This window comes from Gallinula chloropus (assembly GCF_964237585.1).
Source record: "Gallinula chloropus genome assembly, chromosome: 1".
NCBI classification, from domain to species: Eukaryota; Metazoa; Chordata; class Aves; order Gruiformes; family Rallidae; genus Gallinula; species Gallinula chloropus.
In genome coordinates, this window is record NC_140085.1 from 26622154 (window position 1) to 26645274 (window position 23121).

The 23121-nt window shown below is 47.0% G+C and overlaps 1 protein-coding gene across 1 annotated transcript; it reads left to right on the forward strand.

Annotated features, from left to right (window-relative positions):
• Positions 1-3019: 3019 nt before the first annotated feature.
• On the forward strand, positions 3020-22048 carry WEE2 (WEE2 oocyte meiosis inhibiting kinase; the record flags this gene model as incomplete). The annotated part of the gene is made up of 16 exons (XM_084275376.1): positions 3020-3352; positions 5848-6047; positions 6895-6943; positions 9780-9952; positions 10553-10674; positions 11872-12018; positions 12797-12898; positions 13230-13315; positions 14195-14365; positions 14455-14597; positions 17091-17127; positions 18400-18460; positions 19400-19540; positions 20190-20277; positions 20495-20583; positions 21884-22048. The coding sequence occupies 16 exons, from the start codon at positions 3020-3022 to the stop codon at positions 21928-21930; spliced, it is 1989 nt and encodes a 662-aa protein (XP_084131502.1). The 3' UTR covers positions 21931-22048.
• Positions 22049-23121: the final 1073 nt, after the last annotated feature.

Below are 23121 nucleotides of genomic sequence, written 5' to 3' on the forward strand. Positions count from 1 at the left end.
CCTCAATGGTAGCTTTGGGGTTTTTTTTCTCCCCCTTTGGTATTGTTGGCATCCATTTGCCGTGAGCTTCATTTCAGGCAACTCCAGCACCGAGTGGGCATCTTGTTTCACAAAGCCCATGGACAAGTGTGCTTTGCAGAGCTGTAAACCGCAGTAGGTGGTGTTTAGCAGATGGAGTTTTTCATAGAAGGTGACTGGTAAAGGAAAGAACCCAACAACAAACCCTGCACAATATTTTGTTACTATATAAAGAAAAGCCAGATTCTGCAAATACTTGGCCATGTTCTTCTTTTTAACCACACAGACAGTGCCAAGCTACATTATGAGGAGTACTTTTCTGCACGTCAGTGATGCTGAAGTGACAGCTCATTCCTCTCCTCTCCTTCGTCCCTGCAGTGGCGCCGGCATAACTGCCGGTCTGTCCCAGCCATCGAGGCGAGGGAAACCAATCCTGAATTAAAATTCCTCCACCACCTGCACAGATATTTATGGTGCAGAACAGTTCCTGGTTCCCTTCGCTGTGCCGTCACCCCAGCACAAGGGAGAGGATGCAGAGGGGACAGCAGCAAGTGGTGGGGAGCAAAGGCTGCCAGCGCTGGCTCCGAGATAATGTCATCAACCTCCAAGCTCTCTGCTTTTGGTGAAAAAGCTCTTATGAGACAAGAGACCTGGTGGCATCAGAGCTATTTGCACTGGTCTGGCCAGCAATCTGGGTCTGCTGAGGGCACGCCCTTTGTTAGATACGTACAAAAACCAAAGGCCACATTTTCCACTTACCTCTCCAAAAGTAAAAGTACCTAGACCAGGAGATGATATGTCCTTTTAGGAGAAAAAGATCTCCTTCAGAAGAAAATGAACACACTTGCCCTGCAACTGAGGGCTAAGAAAATTATTGTCAGATCTTCAAGGAGCCTTCCAGAAAAGGAAAATATAAAAAAAGAAATCAAAACGTGGTGGCTTTTAGTTAGAAGATGCAAGATGAACATGCTGGTCCTTCTTTACACAACAAGTCTTCCTTTTCTCTTTTACATATCACATTCTTCCTTAGAAAAATGGATACTGCCTACAGACCCCAAGGAAAAAAAAAGGAAAAAATTAAAAATGTTTTGGATGGGATTAAAAACTGTGGTCTGAAGGAATTTGATTGCTGTGTTATAAATCAAAATGGAGCTATGGGCACTAAAAGCATTATTTATGCAGTTCTGAAATAAAATATTCCTATCCAAGGCTTGAAATATTGAACATCCGATTAGTATGGGCAGATCACAGCAGTACCAAAGTGGTCCTGTCACAGGAGCGCAGCTGGCCAGCTGCTGCAGCGACAGCTTGTCACAGCAAAAAGCTGCCTGTGCCAGCACTTGCTCGAGGGAAGGCACAGGGAGCCGCAGTGGCTGTGCCGCAGGAGAGGGGACTCTGCAGGGCAGCATCAGGTTCCTTGCCTGGTTAGTTCAGTGCTGAGTTCCTGGCATGTCCTCCTGACATGGCTTTGGTGGCCTATAGCAAATTAATTTCTCATCAGAGTCCTAACAGGTAACTCCAGAGGCCCTTCTGGCCATGCTTTTCAAAGACCAGGTTAGGAAGACTTTGTTTTCTGGTGGGAATTCCCCTCAATGTGTGCACAAGAGAGCACGTGTCGGTTCTGACACACACACACACACACACACACACACACACACACACACACACACACCCCCCCCCCATCTCTTCTGGGCTTCCAATTTCTGGTCATCCTTCTAGCAGTTCTCCCCAGTGCTAAGAAAAAAGGCTGCTGCATCCTCGTCCCTGGTTAGTCACAGCTCACTCTGGTCTGTCTCTGAAATGCAGGCACACAAAGGCACAGAGAGGTCCCTGGTTTTTACAGAGGCACAACAAGAGGAGACATTGACCCCACTCCCCAGGAGGGTAAGCCCCTGAGTAACGCTGCCTGTGGGCAACTTTCACCAGCACAGCCAGATTCTCTCTCTTGTCCTGGGGCACACGCTTGATGGGAACCTACACAAAGCCCTCTGTGTGGTCCCTAACTCTCTCCTGAAATCTACCATGTTCTAAATTAGGCTACTAAACTCTCCATGCAGGCTGTAGCACTTGTCCAACCAAATGCACATCTAAATGCAGGACGTGAAATTCAGACTTTAAAGAAGGAATCATGGAGCCCCATCACCACAAGGCTAATCACTTATACAAATAAAGCTCACAAAGACTGCATCTCTGATAGGATTAACATGGAGCAGGCTGGTTGACAGCAAACACCACCTTCCTGTAGGCCTGGAGGAGGAAGAGCGTGGAGATGACTCAGAGAGAGCCCTGGCTCCCTACAGAGCTGATTACAAGCAGAGCAAATCCACATCCCCAACAAATCCCCTCAGCAGAGACTTCCCTAAGCATAGACAACTCAGTGCAGGTGGTGTTGAGCTCCAGATGTTTCCTGTTAGTGGTGGCCCAGGTGTGTGGGATGGTTATAAATGTGCCAGAGCAGAAGAGATGCCTCTAGGGTATCTGGTCACAGCTTGAGGTGCCCTTGGCTTTTACAGCTGTATGTAGTAGTATGAGTTCTTTTTTTCCTCTGGTTGGGAAATTTAAGGTGGAAAAGGATGAGGAGACAGACTCTGTGTGTGTTGTTCTTTAGGATTTGATAGCTTTGTTTTTACGTGTGGTGAGAGTAGTGGCTGGAGTACTGCTGAGTGGAGATTTTGCCTTGAATGCTTACTGGGAAAAGCAATTACTTCTGGGTTGTATCTGACTTGCACCAACAAGGTGAAGAGCAGAACTTGTTGCTGGCACATGAACAATAACTGCATTTGTTAATTCTGGGGTACTGTTCCTTAGCCAATATCCAATGATATCTATGAGTGATCAAGGTTTCTGTGTGTGTGGAGTTGGGGGTGGAGAAGTGAGTAGAACTAATGACTTTGGTAAGGCAAGGAAGAAGGTAGTTATTCTGTACAAATAATACTATCTTTTTCTCCCTCTGATGGAACAGGCTGCCATCAGCTGTCCCTGTTCTGTTTCATATAGTAACATGGATGACTGGGACAACAGCGATGAAATCATTCAGCGACTGGATTTCTCCAGTTGTGGTGAAGACAGTGAAGACAGAAGTGTGAATGAGGAAGATTCCCTGAGCTCAAGCCCCCCCAGGAGCTGTGAGTTCCAGAAGTGGCAAGGGAGCAGTCCTCTACCAGCAACCCCTCAGAGGAAGCTTAGTGAGATTTTCCTAAGCAGAACAAAAGCCTGGGTGAGTCCCACCCTGAAGCCTTCCTTGGCAGTGAGCAAAAGCCTGAGTAATGCTGAGGCACCTCTGAACATCACTTGGAAGAAGCTCCAGCTGTGTGACAGTCCTCACACTCCCAAGGTAATGACAAGTATCAACTCTCTGGTAGAGCAGGCAGGGTGTGTGCTGGGGCATCGCTGTGTGGGTAGTGAGGGGGTTGGTTATTAGCTTGGTGGAAAGCTTTTTTTCATGTTACTGCTAGTGTCTACTCTTTCCTTGGAAACTGGGACCATGAGCTCTTTAGCTGAGGAAGTGTTATTCTGAGAGTGTGACTAGAAACCTGTGTGTGGGAGCAAGTCTCTTGACTCTTTCCAAGCTGCTGTTAAAACCAATTAGTCAGTGTTGGGCTACTCTGATGAATAAAACAAGCAACCGTGTGCACCTCAACCCCCCCCCCCCCCCCCCCACCTTGTTTAGGGGAGTGGACATGTGTAGTGCCTCTGTAGGACACGTGTGCTGTGCTGCCAGAGGGATAAATGCATCTGAGGTGCCCACTGTTCCGGGTGGAGCTTAGAGACAGGTACTGCCCTGACTGCTCTGTTCAGCACGTTTTTGGATGCAAGTGAGTTTTCTCTTGAAAGAAAAAGTCAGAAGTGGCATTGTGGCTGGGGAATATTTTGCCTGGCAAGTCTGGATCACTTCCAACCAGCTTGTTGTCCAGTCATGCTGGTTCTTTTTTTGTGTGAAACTGAGCTGCTGTACTGGGTCTGGCTGAGATGGAGCTGACTTTCCCCACAGCAGCCTCACAGCGCTGTGCTGTGTGTTGGTACCAGCACAGCGCTGATAACACACCAGTGTTCGGGCTACCCCTGAGCAGCGCTGGCACATCAAGACTGTCTCTCCAACATCTCCCCCTCAATAGCAGGCTGGGGGTGGGCAAGATTTTGGGAGGGGACACATCTGAGACAGCTGACCCAAACTGACCAAAGAGATATTCCATACCATGTGACACCTGCTCAGCAATGAAAGCTGAGAGAAAGGAGGAGGAAGGGGGGGGGGCATTCTTTATATACAACATCTGTCTTCTGGAGCAACCACTAAGTGTACTGAAGGCCGCCTTCCAGGGAAGGGGCCAGCCATTGCCTGCTGAGGAGAAGTAGAGAATATGTCTTTTGGTTTTTCCTTTGCTTCAGTGAATCACTTTTGCTTTAGTAAATGGCCTTTACCTTGACCCATGAGGCTTTTTCCATCTTATTTTTGCCCACTGTTTTCTGCTGAGGAGGGGAGGAATAGAGCAGCTTGGTGGGTACCTGGTGTCCAGCCAAGGTCAATGCACCACAGCTGAATTTGGTGAATGCAGGATTTTGTTCTTGGGGTAGCAAATCCCTTATGGATTAAAAAACCAATGTGTGCTTGTGGAGGAAGGTTAGGCTCTCTCTTTCTATGTCACAGTTCTAAAATGTAACTCATCTACTGAGCAGTTTCTTGGGAGAATGATCTCAGCCCCTATTTTCTGTGCAACTTCTTGTACCAAATGTAATACAACTGCTTTTTGTCTTCTGTAAGCCCAAGTGGAGACTTGGTGCCAGCTTCTCTGTTCCTAGGTAACCTGTGTTGTGTGTGCTGGCTTCTAGCATTCAACACTGCAATGAAATGTAGGTTTTTCACTCTCCTGTCTGGTTGCTTCTTTAAGTGGTAGACAGAGGATCAGTCCTTTTAGTACTTCTGAGCTAGGATTTGTGGCCCCTCCAGACACCTGATTATGACCAACTTTTTGCCTATAGTTACTGAGAAATAGCTCACTACTTCCTTGGGGAAAGCACCTCTAAATGGCATTGTTCCAAGAATTTCCAGCAGTAACCTTTTATAAGTAATATCCATAAATATTGTCTGAGAGCAGGTCACAGGTCTAGAATCTCTTTCAGACCAGGTGGGCTACTGGTAGTGCAGGATGCTTCACTTGCGTGGATAACATAGGCTGGATGCTTCAAGACATGTTGCTTGTGGCTCGTCAACTTGTAGCCCATGAGCAGCACTTGCAGTGAATGAACAATTTATTTTCCTTTGCTGCCTTTTGTTAGAAAGGTCTTGATTTCCAAGTACACTGCAAAAGCTGGGCACTCAAAGGCCTAAACATTATAAATGAGGCTGGTAGCATTGATCTTGGAACATCTGGAGGGGACAGAAAGGATAAAAGAGCAGAGCCACATTTAACTGCGGACAGATGAGCTCTGGCTAGGTTGCATGGCAGAGGCAGAAGATTATTGTGTTTTGTAGACATTCCAACCCCTGAAGCAGGTGGCTAGAGCTAGTTATGGTAGCTGCCTTAAACAGCGCCTCTGTAGCTTGGGAAATGTGCACATCTGGCTCCTCTTGAGGACTATGCATGCCAAAGGCTCTACAGGCCTCACCCAAGTGAGTAGGGAACAGAGGCTGAAAGGGCTCAGCAAAGAACAGGAGACTTTGGGGTAAGAGAAGAGTCAGGACTAATTTAGGGTTGCAGGGTTGCGATGATTCAGTTGCCCTGAGGAAGGGAGCTGAGCTCTTGAGTCGCAGGAGAGCAGCGATTCCATTCTGACACAAGCCAGTAAAATGTTTTTGTTTCTGCTGTCTGCCATGTTTTTCTCTCAATACAGACTCTGCTATCAAAGACAGCTTTTCCTGCTTCTGGGACAAAGGTCCCACACAAAGGCTTCCAGCATCTGAGACTCACTCCTGATGCTGACTCGTATGACTCTGCGCAAGCCTCTCATGTCAACATTAATCCCTTCACACCAGAGCCCTATCGACAAATGATCTTTCTTCCTAATGGCAAGCGGAAGACCCAAGGAGAGCTGTAAGTGAGCTACTCTCAAGCAACAGGTGGGAAGGAGACTGTTTGAGGGAGATAAGTAATGATGGGGACATTTAGTGCCTGAGCCAATTTGATAACAATGAATCACTTGCTTCTGCAGTGTTCATTGGTGCAGAGCAAACATTAGCACACATGAAGGTAATAGAAATACAAATAAAATCATTTCCTCTGTTCAGAAGTGCAAGTAGGGGATCAACAGTGAGCCTCTTTGCTATGGCTGCAGGATAAAGTTGTACCTCTTTGTTGACTGTGGGTAGAATGGAGCCTGGTTCAGCTACACAGGTTACCACAACTTGAAAGGAATGATGTTCATGTTTGCACATAATACAGCTTTTAAAATAGGTGCAGGCTACTACTGACCTGAAAAAGTTCTGGATCTGGTCAGGGTTAGCCAAGGCACAAACTTAATCAAATACCCCTCAACTACAGTGATGTTTGGCATCTTTCATTGTTCCTGGCTGCTCAGCTGGGTATCCTCTCTGAAGGAGAGAACTGCCCCACAGTGCTTTCACTGGCAGCTTGTTGCACAAGCTCATCTCCCGTGTAGCTTCACCAGCAATAAGGTGGCCAAGAGAATGGTGCTCCTGTGTCCAGCAGGTTCTACAGAAGTAGGTTTGCGAAGGTTTTCTAAAGGGAAGCAAAAACTTCATGGCCTGGGACTGCAGTATGTCAGGCTTGGACTGGAGACGCTGTGTGTGTTAGTCCTCTACAAAACATGTCTTTGTGGTGTAAGGCTTGGAGGGTCTTTTAAAAGCTCTTTTAATTTCAAATCTCAGTTGGAGTGCTGTAGGAAATAATGTATCCAGAGCTTCCTAAATTTCTGTTACAGGTGGAATTCTGTTCCAAGAAGCCAGATAAACCAGGATTTCCCTACTAAGGTGAGTGCGTCTCTGTATTCCACCCACTGAGAGGATAAGATGCTTGTAAATTCTTGGTGCTTGATGAAACTCATTCTGCTACTGGATTGTAAATCATGGCATCGTGACAAAGGATGATTATTTATGGTGGAGTAGTTCCAAGCTGAATGTTTTATGATAACATTTGTTTGAGATCAAACTTTGTAAATGATTCCTAGCTCTAAAGGAGTCTTAAAGATCTAAAACTTTAATAACTCATCAAATCTGGTCAGGAGGCCTTTCTAGGAAATGTGACGTAATTTGGGTTCCTCAGGGGGAAAGTAATTGCTATATTACTATATGGAATTAGTATAAATAGTGGCTGTACCTTTGTGGTTTGAAAAGCAGCAGGTATGTTGCTGTTCCTATGACCTGGGGTACTGAAGCTCTGGATGTGAATGGAACGTGGCTTCTGTCTTGCAATTAATATATGACCCTGCACTGCAAAACCAGAAAGACTGAGCGGAACAGCTCTGATGTGCATCAGCACCGAGGGGGGCTGAGTTTCCCTTGCGATAGTCGCAATGGCAAATGCCTTGAGGGAGGCAGCAAACTCTGTATCCTTCAGTAGGAAAATGTCCAGCTGGGTTGGGGTCCGGAGGAAGACCAGAACCCACCACAGCTACGGGACAGCAAATGCTGGCTTACAGCACAAACCCAAGTTCTCTTGCTGCTGTCTGTGCCTTGCTGGTACATCTCAGCATGAGGGTGTCTTGGCCTGGCTGCACGGCGCAGGGTGTGAGGTCTCCTGTACCCCTGGCTGCACTGGCACAACTGGGTGGCTGGTGGGGGAACCAGTGCCCTGCAGGCACCTTCTCAGTTTCAACTGGGAGGAAGCTACTCATCCGGATGGCTTCTGGAAAGCAAGACAAGCCTGTATTAAGTATCTGTGTTCAGGTGAGGTACAAATCTCTTTTCCTGAGCAGCCCCTTGAAGGAGCTATCTGTCTCGTGCAGGTAGGCGGACTTGTTAGTTCATTGTAATTGTGAAGTAATTAGGCTTACTGGAAGAATAATGGTGCCCTCTAGCCGAGGAGACTGGTATTGCAGACAAGCCGGTCTCCATGAAAAAACTACAGCAGCAAAATAAATCTATGAGCAGGTAATATCCAGGGCTGCCATGACTATTGTCTTCCTCAGCAGAGAGCCTTAAATAACTCGTGGCTCACAGAAATAATATTCTGCTCCAGTACTGATTAGAATGAGCATATAATACAGGTCTAAAATTGTGTACTATGAGGTGTCTTTGGTTCCTGAGTTTATAGAATCACAGAATCATTTAGGCTGGAAAAGACTATTAGAAGTGAGTCCAACTGTAAGCCAGCAGCACCAGGTCCACCACTAAACCATGTCCCTAAGCACCACATCTATGTGTGTGTTAAACATCTCTAGGGATGGTGACTCAGACACTTATTGGCCAGCGTGTTCCAGTGCTTGACAACCCTTTTGGTGAAGAAATTTTTCCCAGTATCCAATCTAAACTTCCCCTTGTGTAATTGAAGGGAAAGTTTCCTCAAGTTGTATTGTCTTGTATCACTTGGAAGAAGAGGCTGACACCCACCTGGCTACTGCCTCCTTTCAAGTAGTTTTAGAGTTTAAGGTCTCCCCTCTGTACCTCTTCTTCAGACTAAACCACCCCAGTTCCCTCAGCTTCTCCTCATAAGACTTTAAGGTACTGTAAAATATAGTGGCCTTATGAAATACAGCCTGTTGTGAAGGGCTGATGTTTCATATGGGCTATATCTTGCTGGCTGTGAGGATCATCTCCTTGCCCCCACCTTTTAAGGTCATATACCATACACTAGCAGTCAATCCCAGCAGTTGTTTATGTGGAAACCACTGGGCAACATGAGCTGCTGTCACTGTAAGGGATGCAGTAGGATGAAGAAAAATCACTTGCTCTTGTTCCCTTTATGCTCTGCTGCTTATATCTTACATCCCTTGACAGCAAAGTAACTCTGCAATCAGTACCAGCAGCTCCTATTTCCCCAGTGACCATTACTGTAGCAATAATGTTGTAGCTGTTGGGCAGGTTTTTGGCCCTTTGTAGAAAAGTGGCTCCTGGTCAGAAATCACTGGGAATACAAAGAGGTGCATTGAGACCTGTCAGTCTAGTGTTAATCAATAGCTGTCCCTTCAAATGACAGTGTGAACTGATGCAGAATGTCCTTGTGGCAGGCAGCCTCTGCTGCCAGAGTCAGGCCCACAGCTGGGGCCACACTTGGCCAACACACCAAGCTTCTCTCCTGAGCTCCAGACAGGCAGTAGCTCTTCTTTAAGCACAAATTTGGTACATGAGTCTTGCAAATTCAGAGGTACTGGACTTCTACCTACTAGAGCTGGTAACGGGTAGCTGGGCACAAGACAAGTGTTTTGTTGTTGCCTGCTGTTGATACCTGACTCAGTTGTGGGTCTAGGAAATGGGCATGGCTGTCAAGAGGAGAGATGCAGTGGTAGTGAGTCAAAGAGGCTCAGGCATATACAGCCAGCTAGACCGCAGTTCCCCTTAGCTTCAGTTTCTACCTCTGTGGTTAGCAAGTCAGATGGAAAAAAAAAACCCAATCAAATGAACCATATAAAAACCACCCCAAAAACTGCTGAAACAGGCCAAGGTGGCTTTTGTTAGGTGGTGAGAAAAAAACCCACAGCATGCCTAAGTGGAGGCAACATTTCAAGAACTAGCAGTGACCTGCATGGATGAACATCCAGAATAAGAGAAGGAGCAACATGGGTCTTCTAAAATCTCTAAAATCATAGCAGATGTTGTTGTTTAAGTCTTTCAAGTCACACTTGTCTTGGCTGTTTTCGTGACCTTGCAGAGATACCCTCTGAAGGAGAGCAATATGGTTTCCCGCTACCAGAAGGAGTTCCTGGAACTAGAAAAAATTGGTGTGGGGGAATTTGGCTCTGTCTACAAATGCATCAAACGCCTTGATGGATGTGTTTATGCCATCAAACGCTCCAAAAAGCCTCTGGCAGGATCCTCAGATGAGTGAGTGTGCTAACTGGAAACTGTCAGTTGAAATGCTGGGTGTGTTTTTTTGGGAGGTGTGATGGGGAAGGAAGGAGCATGGATTTCAAGGTATCTGAGGGGTGGCATGAGCAAAACCTGGCTGCTGTTGCACTCCCAAGTATTGGTTGGGAGAGTGTTGAATATAAAGGTCTGAGGGGGAACCTGCAAAGTGGGATGGCAGCTTACCTGAATTCCTCAGGTCCACACAGTCTTTTTAAAATAATACCTGTCATTTGTGGTATGTCCCAGCTCTGCTGTGTGGCCAGCACTGCTCATGTCTCTACTGACCAGCACGTCTTGTCCTGGCTGCTGAAGCCAAGTCTTTGAAGCTGCCTTTGCCTCTTTAATAAAAGTCTTGCTTGGTGATTTATTTATTTTTGACAGCTGCTCAGCAAGTTTGATGTAGTATTCCTGAACATCCTCTTTAAGGGCAGGGGCAAGCTGTGTTTCAGCAGCAGTGAAAGCCAGTCTGTCTGTCAAAACTCAATAGAAAGCCCTAATAAATGTCTGCTTTCAGTTGCTCAAGCCAAGCTACCTGGCACTCTGTCATCACTGCTTTTCCTCTGTGTGCTTCTCTAGGCAGCTGGCCCTGCGTGAGGTTTATGCTCACGCTGTCCTTGGACACCACCCGCACGTTGTGCGCTACTACTCAGCGTGGGCAGAGGACAATCACATGATTATCCAAAATGAGCACTGTAATGGTAAGAGCTGTGACCTGAGGATGGTTGCAGTTACCTTCTTTTGTACTTAAAATACGGGATGTTTTGGCTTACAACAAAGCCAACTGTGCTGGTGCTACAGTTAATGGAGAATCCAGTCAGGGCTCATAAGACTTAGATGAAGCTGTGAATGGTGCCAATGTCTGTGCTTGTAGTGAATACCCTCTAATCTGTGGGATTTGAAAACTGTTCCTCTGCATTGGCTGGCCTGGAGGAGTATTCCCCATGGCAATGCTTAGAGCTGTGCCTGGTATGGCCCAGGTAAAACCTGATTTAAGTGACTCAAGCAGCTAACTTAAGTGTTGTGTATCTTGAAAATAAACCCTTCATTAAGAAGGGGAGTGATGATTTGAAGAGTGTCTCTCCGAGATGAATGCACCCTGTATCTTGGATAGAAGAAAGGGCTCAACAGCTGCAGAGGAATAGGGTTAAACTAGAGGCAAACTGTAAATGGGGTGCTGTGGGCAGAGTGGTACCCTCCTGATTGGGTATGCCCTTGGCCATGCCACTGTTCAGGAAGCATTGGTAAAGACACCTCTGGCTACCAGAGGAGTGGAAGGCAAATGTGTAGCTCCCATCTTTCAACTGCTCCTGCAGTCCTGGGCTTCAGTGATGAGCAGTGATAGCTGTTTGAGGGTAAGCATGAAATGTGGTGATCACTGCTGTAGCATTCATGCATTGCTTGTGTTCTAGTGGATGAACATCTGAGAATAAAGTGGTGAAAAGCAAGTTGAGGGGTGGAGTAGTATTTGCTAGTCCTGAAATAATCAGAGTACCTTAATGGAGACCCACAAAATTCTGTGTCAAATGTTACAGTTTTCAGTCAAAAATCTGCTAGTGGGAGCTTAATTCCTTGTTCCACCATCTATACACCTGCTTTCTGCCTATAAGTGTGATGAAAGGAATAAACTTTCTACTGTTTGCTCGCAGCAGAATTACTACCAGGTCAGCTCTTACAGTGTGTAGTCACACAGTGCTTTACAAGCAGGTGACAGGGTGCTCCGTGGCAATGGAAAGGCTGAAGCCAAGTGGTTATGTCAAACTTGGATCACTGGAGCTTATATAGCTGGCCTGGCCTGGCTTTGTCACTAGCAAAGTGCTCTGGGCAATAGTTTCTACTAAGCTATTTACAAACTGTTCCTTAAAACCTGCGTCAGGTCTCTGACTCTTTTCACCTAGGTGGGAGTCTCCAAGATGTGCTGCTGGAAAATGTAAAGCTTGGTCAATACTTCCCAGAAGCAGAGCTGAAAGAAATACTGTTACAAGTCTCCATGGGGCTAAAATACATCCACAACTCTGGCCTTGTGCACCTGGATATCAAACCCAGTAAGTATAGTGTGCCCCTCCTTTGTGGGTTTTCCTGGTGACCTTCCAGGGGTAGGACCTGGAATAAGTTCTTCTGACTGGACCTGTTACACTGCTTCAAATAGGATCTTGCCTAAAAGGTGAATGTCCTATGTGTGGTTTTTTTTTAATCTTGCTGCTACTGCTGCTGCTCTAAAACTGAACCTTCTGTCAGTTGGCAGCATTTTATTTCGGTCTTCTGATCTTCATAATCCTGGCTTATGGGAATTGTGTTCATACTGGTAAAGCAAGTAGGGCTGCTAATGAAGACAGGGACTTCCTTAGATTTCCTGCTGCCTTGTTGCACAACATTTGACCTTTGTACGTGAGACCTGGAGTGAGAAGTGAATATTTATTGTACTTACCCTGAAGGATTAAGTTCCTGCAAGAATAGTAACAAGCTTTCCTCTCTGCCGCTGGTGATGGGCACTCCAGGGCAATGCTCCCCCCAGTCACATAGCTAAATCCTTGTATTGGAGCTCCTCTTGCCTGCTGAAATCCTGCTTTTAGCTTGGGAAGCAGGGGGAGAGGCAGAAAGTCAATTACACTGAGGTACTGTATGCACAAGATACAACTGTCTTATGTCAGCTGTACTGCTGAGTATGGAAGCTGGGCAGAGAGCAGACCAATGAGTGGGAAGCATGTGCAGAATTTCTCTGTCTGCAAAGCTAAACTAGCTTGACAGGTGGGATTTCTACGAAGTTGTCAGGTTGCTGCTGTCTAGCCACCAGTTATCTCACTAATTTTCACTGTCTTGCAGGTAATATCTTCATCTGCTACAAGCTGGCAGTTGCAGGCCCTGCTGAGCAGGAGGAGAGTGACAGTGAAGATGAGTTCGCTTCCGGTGTGGTGTATAAAATCGGTAGGGTTTGGTCCACTTTACAACTAGCTTAAGATTAGGGCTGCTTGTTACTGCTTGATGTAGCTTTCTTCTGTTGGCTGAAGACACGGGTGTACAAAAATGATGGCATAGTCTCAAATGCCTCTGCTATTTACTGGAATTGATTCCTTTTGAGGAGACAAGTCCTAGAAAACTCATGCTTGTTTCCAAGCCTGGACTCTTGAGGAGGAGCAAGCCTGTTCTCTCACTCGTTGTTTCCTGGTTGCTCTGTTGGTGTCTATAAAATGCAGGCTTTTATTGATGGAAGAGATCTAAATCAGTCTGCTCCCTTAGTTGCTCAATCTTTTCTCAGGTGACCTTGGCCATGTGACATCAATAACAAACCCCCAGGTGGAGGAAGGAGACAGACGGTTTTTGGCCAATGAGGTTTTGCAAGAGGTACAGCTGGTGGTGGGGAGAACAGGGTGGTGACCAAGTGGGGGGGCATGAACTGTAGTGAAATTGTTAGTTTGGCATATTCATCACCTCATCTCCTCTTTTTGTGTCTAGTCTGGCTGTGAAATCAGTAAAGCTAACACTTTATTAAGAATAGTATAGCCATAGGTCTTGTAAATATTCAATATACTTCATCATTATATTATTACAACTACTTTACCTGAGAGGGATGAATTGGGATAAACGATTATCAGTTTGAAGGCACTTCACTTATGCAGCTGAGATTAAACTGCTGGATGTCAGGCCTGTTGTATGTATTCTTTTGTGAAATCCCTTCTACTGCAAGCGCTGATCAGATGGTGTGGAGAAGTGAGGCGTAAAGTCTCTCAAACTGGCAGCAGTTTTGCCACTCTGGCCAGTGAACAAAAAGAAACTGGTATTAACAACGAGCTGGCATGTGTTCATCAACTCTCAGGTACTGAAGTAACAGTATCTTTTTGTGCTGCCAGTGGATTTAGGAACTGCTAGGACAGTGATTCCCTTCCAGTCTTTAGTTTGAGCTGGGCATGGCTAGGTATTGTCTTGTGGTGAAGGCTGGAAGCACACATTTAGTGTTGGGCTGTACTCCAGAGTTGCCACCATGATCCTAATGTGGGCTGCAAAATCTTTGTGCCCTAGTGAAAGCTACTGTGCTATTAGTTACCAATGCTACCAGCTATCAATGTTTTTATCCTAAAGAGGAGAGAAACTGCTAGCTGGGCTGGTGAAGGTGGTGTCATATATACCTGTTTAGCTGTTCCTTTTTGAGCAGTCCTCCCAGCCCACCTTTGTGTAGTACAGCGAGGTGTTGCCTTTCTGTAACTGTTTCTCATCTCTCTGCAGCAATACTGTCACTTGCCCAAGGCAGACATCTTTGCCCTGGCGCTCACAGTAGCTCTAGCAGCTGGCGCGGCGCCACTGCCTCACAACGGGGCCATGTGGCACCACATTCGCAAAGGCAATGTCCCACCCATCCCTCAGGAGCTCCCTCACGACTTCCTTGAGCTCCTCAAGGTGAGGAAGTAGACCTGATACGATGGAGGCTTTCCCAGTTTGCATGTGACAGAGGGTGTGTTAACCCTGAACTCCTTTTGCCTTTCTAGGTCATGATCCACCCTGACCCAGCAGAGAGACCTTCTGCCACAGCTCTTACTAAACATCCCCTTGTCCGTCCCTTCCGAGGAAACGCTGTGCAGCTCCAGAAGCAGCTCAATGTGGAGAAGTGCAAGACTGCCATGCTGGAAAGGTAGGGCTGGCTTGGGCATGAAGGGGAGAAGACATGGGCACAACAAATGCTGGCCACCGGGCTTGAGTGAAGGGTGGCAGTGTTGGGACACCCAACACACTGAAATACCCAGTGATGTTCTGTGCCTGGAGGTGGGAGGGTGATGGGGCTGTAGCAGGGACTTGGTGCACCCAAGCAGCTGGTTCACTTCTGGCTTTGAGGAGCTGGCTAAATTAGAGTTGTGAGCCTGTGTGCTAACTGCAACCACTGGTGATGGAATGTACTGATACAGTGTGCAGCTGGTGGGGAGATGAGGAATTGATACTGTACTGAGAAAGCGTCTAGCACAGAAGGAAGAGAAATAGTGGTGACAGACACCCTCCTTCCCTTTGCTTCTACACCCTGCTGTTGGCAGTAATGTTTTGAAGTGCTGGGATCTGAGAACTGTCCCATCCTCCCACCCCCTTTCAGTGCAATAGGCAGCTGAGAAGTAGGTTTTCCATGTAGATAGGAGAGCAGCAAGATGGGGGGGTAGGGGGAGGCAATGGAAAAAGAAGCATGTGCCCTCATTAGGTATTTGTACTGTGTGAGATGGCACTGATCTGAGTTTTGCTGTCATAGATACCTGAAACAACGGGAGAAAAACTGAGCTAGGGACAATTCATATGGGTGCCAGGGTAGACGTTTGCTGACCTGATGCTGATCTGAAACAGAAACTCTAAAGAAACCTACAGTAATCTTGGTGTCACTCTCTAGGGTCAAAAGTTAGCACTCCTCAGCAATGCTGGGGTACTGCAGTAACCCTTTCGTGTAAGACTGTTCATAGCTTTCTTCCATAGCTAATAGGGATTCATGTGGTTTTTCTTCCTTTCCTCTTCCTTCCATCTTCCCACTGCAGGGAACTTAAAGCAGCCCGCCTTGCCCAGACCCTCATGAAGGACCAGTCCTTAGGAAGTGCCAAGTTGCAAGAGTCTGAAACCTCTTCTAAGCAGAACAGCAAGCGCCTGGTGGGAGGGAAGAGCTGTCGCTCATTTAGCTTTACTTTGGGTTACTGAACTTCTGTGTTGTCCATAAGGCTCTGGCTGCTGGGTGGCCCTGTGAAAGCAGAGGGTCTGCACAGACTAATGCCCCATATTAACTCTCCCTTTCTTAGTTTTGGTTCCCTCACTGGTTAAGAGATGTTGGCTGAGGGAAGAATAACTCTTACAAGTGTCAGATCATGGGATTTAAAATTGTCCTCAGTCTCTTGCCTGTTTAGTATTTTTTTGTGTAGCTCGTCTTCTAGACTAATTCTTCCATGCACAGGATGGGATGTCATTTTCTCTGCTTGCTTCCCTCTTTGCTTAGTTGGACCCTGTTAGTGGTGACTGTTGTTTGTGATCTCAACACTCTGGCTACTGTGCATATTTAGATGGGAAATGTGGCTGTACATAGAGTCAACATGTACAGCTGGGCCCTCCTAGCAGTGGGGCAGTAGGGACTATGGTAGGCAGTTTTAACTGTGTCTCCTTTGGGAGACAGACTGGTTACATACCAGTCCTGGTGGACTTGGGCTGCAATTGGAGTCCCATTTCACTGAGGACAAAGAGTAAAAGGAAATTCTTTGACTTAAGGAGGCTTACTTGTGGAAGTAAAAGGAAAACTTCCCTTTCCTTAACTTTTGGCAACAAGCACAGCATTGCTTAAGATTTGATGAAGCTTTTGCAGACTGGTTCCTGATGCCTGACTTGTTTTATGTTGATTGGCAAAGATTCCTTGCTTAGAGTGGGGGAAATAACTGTTGTGTGCTGGTAGATAGGTCCCTGTACCTGCTCCCCTTCCAGGCAGTCACACCATGTGTGAGAGATCCTGCCTGCAGCTGCAGCCTTAGCGCAAGGCTGAGGGGAGATGTAAAGGGCTCGTAACCCCTGTCAGCTGCTTTGGGGCTGCCCCTGTAAGGTGTGTATGTCCTTTAGCATTGGATTTCACTCTGTGGCTCCTGGCTGGCTGTGTGTCTTGCTGCGGAAGCTGGCCGCGGGCCTCGTGCTGTTATGAGGGAGAGCGTTCAGTCGGTAACTCGGTTATTTACAGCTGTCCTGAAGCTTGTCTCCAGGTGTTGGGCAGCACTGGCTTTTAACCTGCGGCACCTTTCCCTTTAAGAAGCGAAACGCGCAAATAAAGATTTTAATCCTTTTTACTTAAGCCGGAGTGACTTTTTCTTTCTTTCCTTCGGGCCTCCTTCCCCATCGCCGCTCCCGCCCTTTCCAGGTGGTGGGAGGTGCTGCCCTCCCCCGCCCCACTACCCCCTCCCCCGCCGGCAGCTCTGCGGGGACCCTTAAGGAGAGGGGCCGCGTTTCCCCCCGGCCCCTCTCTGTGCAGGGCCCATCGCGTTCCTTCCGCTTCCGGCCGTCTGCGGGCGCTGAGGAGCGGTGCGGGAGAGGCGCGGCGAGGGGCGGGCGGCGGGGCCGGGGTGCCGGCGGCGGGACTCGGCTGCTCCCGGCGCTGCTTCAGCCGTGCTCTTTTTTATCTCCGCAGGGGCGACGGCGGCATGTTGCGGCGCCCGGCGTGGCAGGTAGGGCCGTGCGGCGGGCTGCGGTGGCGGTGTCACGGCTTCCTCGGGCAGCGGCGCTCGGGGCGACCCCTGAGGGCCGGGCTGCGCCCCCGGCACGATCCGGGCCCGGCCCTCAGGGCCCCGGGGCGCCCCCGCTGCCGCAGCGTGGGGCGAGGCCGCGGAGCAGCAGCTCCTCCCCCTTCTCAGCCCGCCGCGGGGCTTCGGGCAAGTAACTCTCCCGTCGCGGCCGCTGGCTTTCGGCGCCGTCCCCGGCCTTGTAATGGGCGAGGCACGGAGATAACGGGGGATCCCGAACCCGCTCACCCCTGCGGCCGGGCTGGGCGGTCGCGGAGCCTCGGCTGTGCGACCTGAGAGGGGCTTTTCCTGCACGAACGAGCCCTGGCGGCTGGTGCCCCCGCCGCGGTGCCGAACGTGGCTGGCGGCGCCGGGCCCGCTGGGCGCGGGGACCGTCCCTGCCGCCTCTCGAACGCATGCGGCGCTGCCCGCGGAGGGGAATCCCGGTGATCCGGCTGGTGTGCGGAATGAGCCGCAGACGATTCGCACGCTCATCAGTACAGGCATACCAAAGGCTTCTTGTTCTTCCTCTCGTCAGCGCAGGACTGCCAGTCTCTCCTGCCTTTAAGTTTTGCAGCTGCTTATTGTAAGAGATGAGCTTTGCTTCCAGTTCCCACACTTTGGCCCGAGATGTTCCTGGGCTTTTTGTTTCTCCCCCTTTCTCCTAGGATGTGATGTTTCCCAGCAAGTTCCTTTTCTTTTTCTCACTTGTGTTTACCTGTGGCACTCAGGGTTTTGGGGCCCTGATTTGCTGTTTGCTTGGGAATGAAGAGTTATTGCTGCATCATACTGCTTGTGGTGGTGGATAGATGTATGTTTTGGGCATGCCTTGTTAATCTTGGAAGTGAAATAGTTGATGAAACTATCAAAACACTGTTTGTTTCCAAAAAGGGAAGCCCGACCAACTGAACAACCCCTCTGCTTAGGTATTACAGAAGAACAGTAGTTGCTGCATGTACTAAAAATAATGGCTGGAGATGTACCTCTGGGCCACAGTTTTCCTAGGCAGCTTCTTAGCCACAGTTTAACCAGGTGCTGCTTGAATAACCCTAATGGCTTCATTCAGTTAAATATATTTCTTTCCTCAGTCCCCTGTAAGTCACTGAAAAAGAATGTGCTTGCAAAGCCTCTGTAAGCATTCAGAAGACAAGGTGTAAAAGCATGTGAATGCCGTTCATACTTTGTGTCTTGGAAACTAACATCTGTCTCTTCCTTCAGGTGCTTCGCCAGTTTGTGAGACATGATTCTGATACAGTCACTTCATTGGTACTGGAAAGATGTAAGTAGCTCTTGAGATGAAACTGGGCTGTTACTTTCTATGGCTTTTGTCTCAGTTTTAGAATGGCTGAAATATGACAGGAGAGAAACAGATAGGAACTGTAGCTCCTGAATGCAGTAACTAAGAATACATTGTTTCACACAGACACTTAAGTAGCTCCTGTCTTGTCTTTGTGAAGTCAAGCAATCCTTAAGGGTAAAAGAAAAAAGCCCTGACATGGAGTACAGTCTGTTGAGGTAGCTGTGTGTTATCAATGGCAGTCAATCCAGTATACTGTTGTCATGTTTTTAAGACCTGCCTTTAGGTGTCTCCTGCTTGTTTCTCAGACTCCCATGTACCTGGAGCACTTGTTTGGGTGCTGCTTCACCAGCACAAATTGCTCCAGCTGAATGCTTCTTGAGTTTGACTTTTGGTTCATATGCGCTTTGCACAAGAGTGATGTTTCCCTGAGCTCCTGCAGTTTCCTCAGACAAGGAGGAGGAATATATTGTGTCCACCTAGTCCTGGTACCTGTGCAGCAACAAGTGGCAGTTGAAAGGATGGAGTGTAATAATGCAACTTTGGTTTTTTTAAAGGTGCTGTTTTAAGGATAAACCAATGCAATGCTATGCTATTTTATCATAATGGAAAAAATAAAAGTCAAGATCAGTAAATGCAAAATAGTCTGAAGTGAGATAGGGACATGCCTGTGAAAAGATGGGGAAGGAAGAGAAAGGACAAAGAACCTTTAGCTTTCTAAGTGAGCTTCTTCAGCAGAGGTCCTGATAGCTCATGCACAGCCAACCAGCAGCAGGGCCTGAATAAGCCAAAAGTCACAAGAGCTTGAGAAGTGGTTAGGAGGTGCAGAAAGTCGTTGTTCTGGACAAAAGCTGCTGGCTTATGACTTGCTGTGATTAGAGCACTGTGTATCACCTGGCTATTTGCTCTCTCACCTTTCAGCCATGAACCGCGTTCAGTTACTTGGTCGCGTTGGACAGGACCCCATCATGAGACAGGTGGATGGGAAAAATCCTGTTACCATATTTTCTCTTGCAACCAATGAGATGTGGCGAACAGGGGACAGTGAGGTCAACCAGGGAGGTGAGTCTGTGACGAGCAGCATGTTCAAGGTCATGTTCACATGTTCAGTAGCACTGTGCTTTGTCTTCAGGCAGCTGTGTAAATCTGCTGGGTGCAGGGAAGTTGATTTGAGGTCGGTAGAGGTGCTGGTGTGTCTGTTGCTGATCCCCAGCAGTGTGTGTGTGTCCACCTTCCTCTGGAGGAGAGGAAAGCACTGGTTCAGCTGTTCTTTGCTGTTGGGGTTACCAGAGGTGTAGCAGGTTTCATATCTTTATTCCAAGAGGAGGAAAAAAAAAACCCAAAACGTTTTCTCTTTGATTCTTCCATCAGTCTGCAGCTACAGATGTCTCTTTTTCTCTAACTTTGTTCAATGTGGAGTGTGTGTGTGTGTGTGTGTGTGTGTGTGAGGGGGCGGGGGGAGGGAATGTAGTAGAGCACAGGCTTCCAGGAAAACTGATCCCTTGAACTGTGCTTCTGCACTATACTTTGATTTGGACACAGATGAGTGGAACACTGAGTTCTAGTATGGAGTGGGAGATTAAGTGCTAGTATACTTATGTTTTCAAGTCACTTTTCATAATTTGAGAACACCAGCGTATTGAAACTAATTTCTGAGGTTTCCATCAAAAAGAGGATTTGGCATCCAACGTTGTTATTTTTGCAAACTTAGGTGACATCAGCCAGAAGACGACGTGGCACAGGATCTCTGTCTTCAGACCTGGCCTCAGGGATGTTACCTATCAGTATGTGAAGAAGGGGTAAGTGAATAGTAAATGAGGCTGAGGATTTAATGTCTTAATAATTGATTGATGTAATAATTATGGTGACTAGGAGATAAAAGTGCCATAAAATACGTTAGCAAACCTACTACAAGCAACTGACAGGAAAGCCTGTGTATTCAGGATCTGATACGGGGGAGGAAACATCAGGGCAGTTCTCTGACCACAACCAAATGCCTGGTTGTTTTTTTTTCAGTTCTCGAATCTTTGTTGAAGGGAAGATTGACTATGGTGAATACACAGATAAAAACAACGTGAGGCGACAGGCCACCACGATTATAGCCGGTAAGGAACAACATACCAGGGCCTACCTTACCCTGTGGAAATGGAGAGGGGGCTGGAGGACCTTGGACATGGAGCGTGGTTTGTCTTCATCCCCAGTATGCACGCTTGGGGGTTTTGAGAGAATGGATGGAGCATGACACTAATGTCCTCTGGCTCTGTTGGAAGACACAGAAAGTGAGAGCATGTTGTTGCAAACTGTTTTACAGCTCACTCGCACAAACCAGTTGGTGCAGGAGGTAGATACCTGTGTCTTAAGAACACTGATATGTGGTGTTGCAGGTCAGGTAGATGCTTTTTCTAAGCAGAGGTTTAGTTGCTTTGTCTCTGGCAGGGAGTCTCTTCTTCCTGTCTAAGACTGGAGGCTTCATCAATTTAAGGACCTCTGTCTGTGAAAGTTGTTTTATGATGGAGAAGTTAGAAAGACCTCAGTCTGGTAGCCAGCAGTGGTAAGAGGAGCATGGAATGGGGAGGGAGTAGGCTTGTCCCTTGGGTAGACAGAATGAAGAGGAGAACTGAGAAACTCAACAGTTTCCTTGAGCCCTTAAATAACATCAGCATCCTACATCTTTACTGTGGGCAGAGCCCCTGTCTTGTGGCTTATGAGGGAGGGCTAAAATAATTGGGTGGTAAATGTTTCTGTTACACAACTCTAAAAAACTGGGACAGAGAAGGAAAAAAAACCCCGAACCCAACCACCACCACAATTCTGGATGTTTCTGCTGTGCATCCTCTTTAAAACAACAGTAATCAACCTTTTACCTGATGAGTTTGGCTAGCAGTGCCACACATTGCTGTTGGAGAGAAGAAAATCTCTCTTTTCTTAATTAGCATTTATCCTGATAGTTTCTTCTTCATGTTCAATACCCAGTCTCAAGATGCTTTAGAAATTACTGAGGCTTGATGAAATACGAACTTTCTATAGTCCCAGAGGCTGATGACATGGTAGAGCATACTGAGGATGACAAAATAAAAAGGAAATAAAATGTGACTCATAGAGGTCATAGTCAGGGAATTAAAGCATTATTCTAACATGCTTCTTGTATCTTAGATTGTTCAGCAGCTTTTCATCAGGTTTAGCACATTTATTTCATAGTGTGCATGGTCACCTCGAATTGCCAGCTTTCTGGGGAGACAGAGCAAGAACCCTGTGTTGGACACTGTTTTATTTTATGAACTCTTCTGGTCTGAAATACATGTCTGTGCAGGCTATTTTAACACAAATAGGTTGCCTTGGTGGGTATGCAGGCTTGCAACAGGGCAAAACAATCCTGAAGATCAAATTTTCTCTCTCACTTTTCAGATAATGTGATTTTTCTGAGTGATGGTGGTATGAAAGAAAAAGCGTGAGGTCATTAGTGCTTGGACCCAGGCCACTTCATTCCTTTTGTTTTACAGAGCTTTGTAATTCTGTAATCATGTATAGTACTGCAGTTGTTTAAAAAAATAAATAAAGTTTGATACGTACAGAGTATTGCTGAGTGTTTGGGTTTGTTCCTGTGTGCTTTGTCTCTGGTCATTGTTGTTTGGATTTATTTCTTTTTGCTCATTCTGAAGAGAAAAGGCAGCTGTAGTAGTTACTGAGCTAATGGGTATCTAAATGGAATCACCCCTTGCATCTTCATCCATTTTCTAACCTTGTATCCTTGGCTGCCTTAATCTCTCTCCTGTTGTGTGGGGCCTGACAGCCCGATTGCCTCTGGCTGTTATCATCCTTCCTCTGTTCTGTACGTGTCACTCTCTGTTTTTCTTTAACCAAGTCAATCAGACCCTCACTTTCAAGCTGAGACATTGGCTTCTGCTGGTGCTCAGCTTGAAGCTTCTCTGTCACAGACCCAGAAGAGGCACCTGCCTGTCCACTGATGATAACATTTGATCAATTCAAGTGGTGTCTTTCATTAAGCCCTGTGTTTGGTCGTGTGCTTAGGTCTCCATTATTATGGCATTTGACATCTGATGACTGGTGACATCAACATTCTCATTCCCCTACCTTGACAGGTTGCTATGCTCACCGTGTGCCATCAGGAGGCGCTGGAGGAACGGCTGCCTTGGCTGTTCCTTTCGAGAGCCCTGCAAGAGCCTGTGACAAACATTCCTGGTCCGGGTTTCTCAGTTAATCTTGGAGTGGCATTTATGTTGCTTTAACTTTATTTTATTGTCAGAAAGACTGAGAATTGCTAGTATTGTTGGTAAAAAAAAAAAACCCACTGCGCAACTAAAAAGCATTTAATTCTGTTACACAGAGAGGTGGTGAAATTCCCACTGCAGTGCAGCAGGATGTGAACAGGGAAAGGAAAACGTTAGAGGTGATGACTACCTGCCTTCGAAGCTGGTGAGATCTTGTATCTTGAGCACAGTACAGACAGGTTTCTTTATAGTTTTTGCAACTTTTCCCCTTGCAGTATGATGGTCTTGTTTATGCTTCTCTCTCTGAGCATTGTCAGTATTGCCAAAAACTTCAATTCTTTCAGTTCAGTATTTATTTCTGGTTGAAATTAATGCATTAGCCAGTATGCAAGCCCCTGTCACTGGCATACTGAG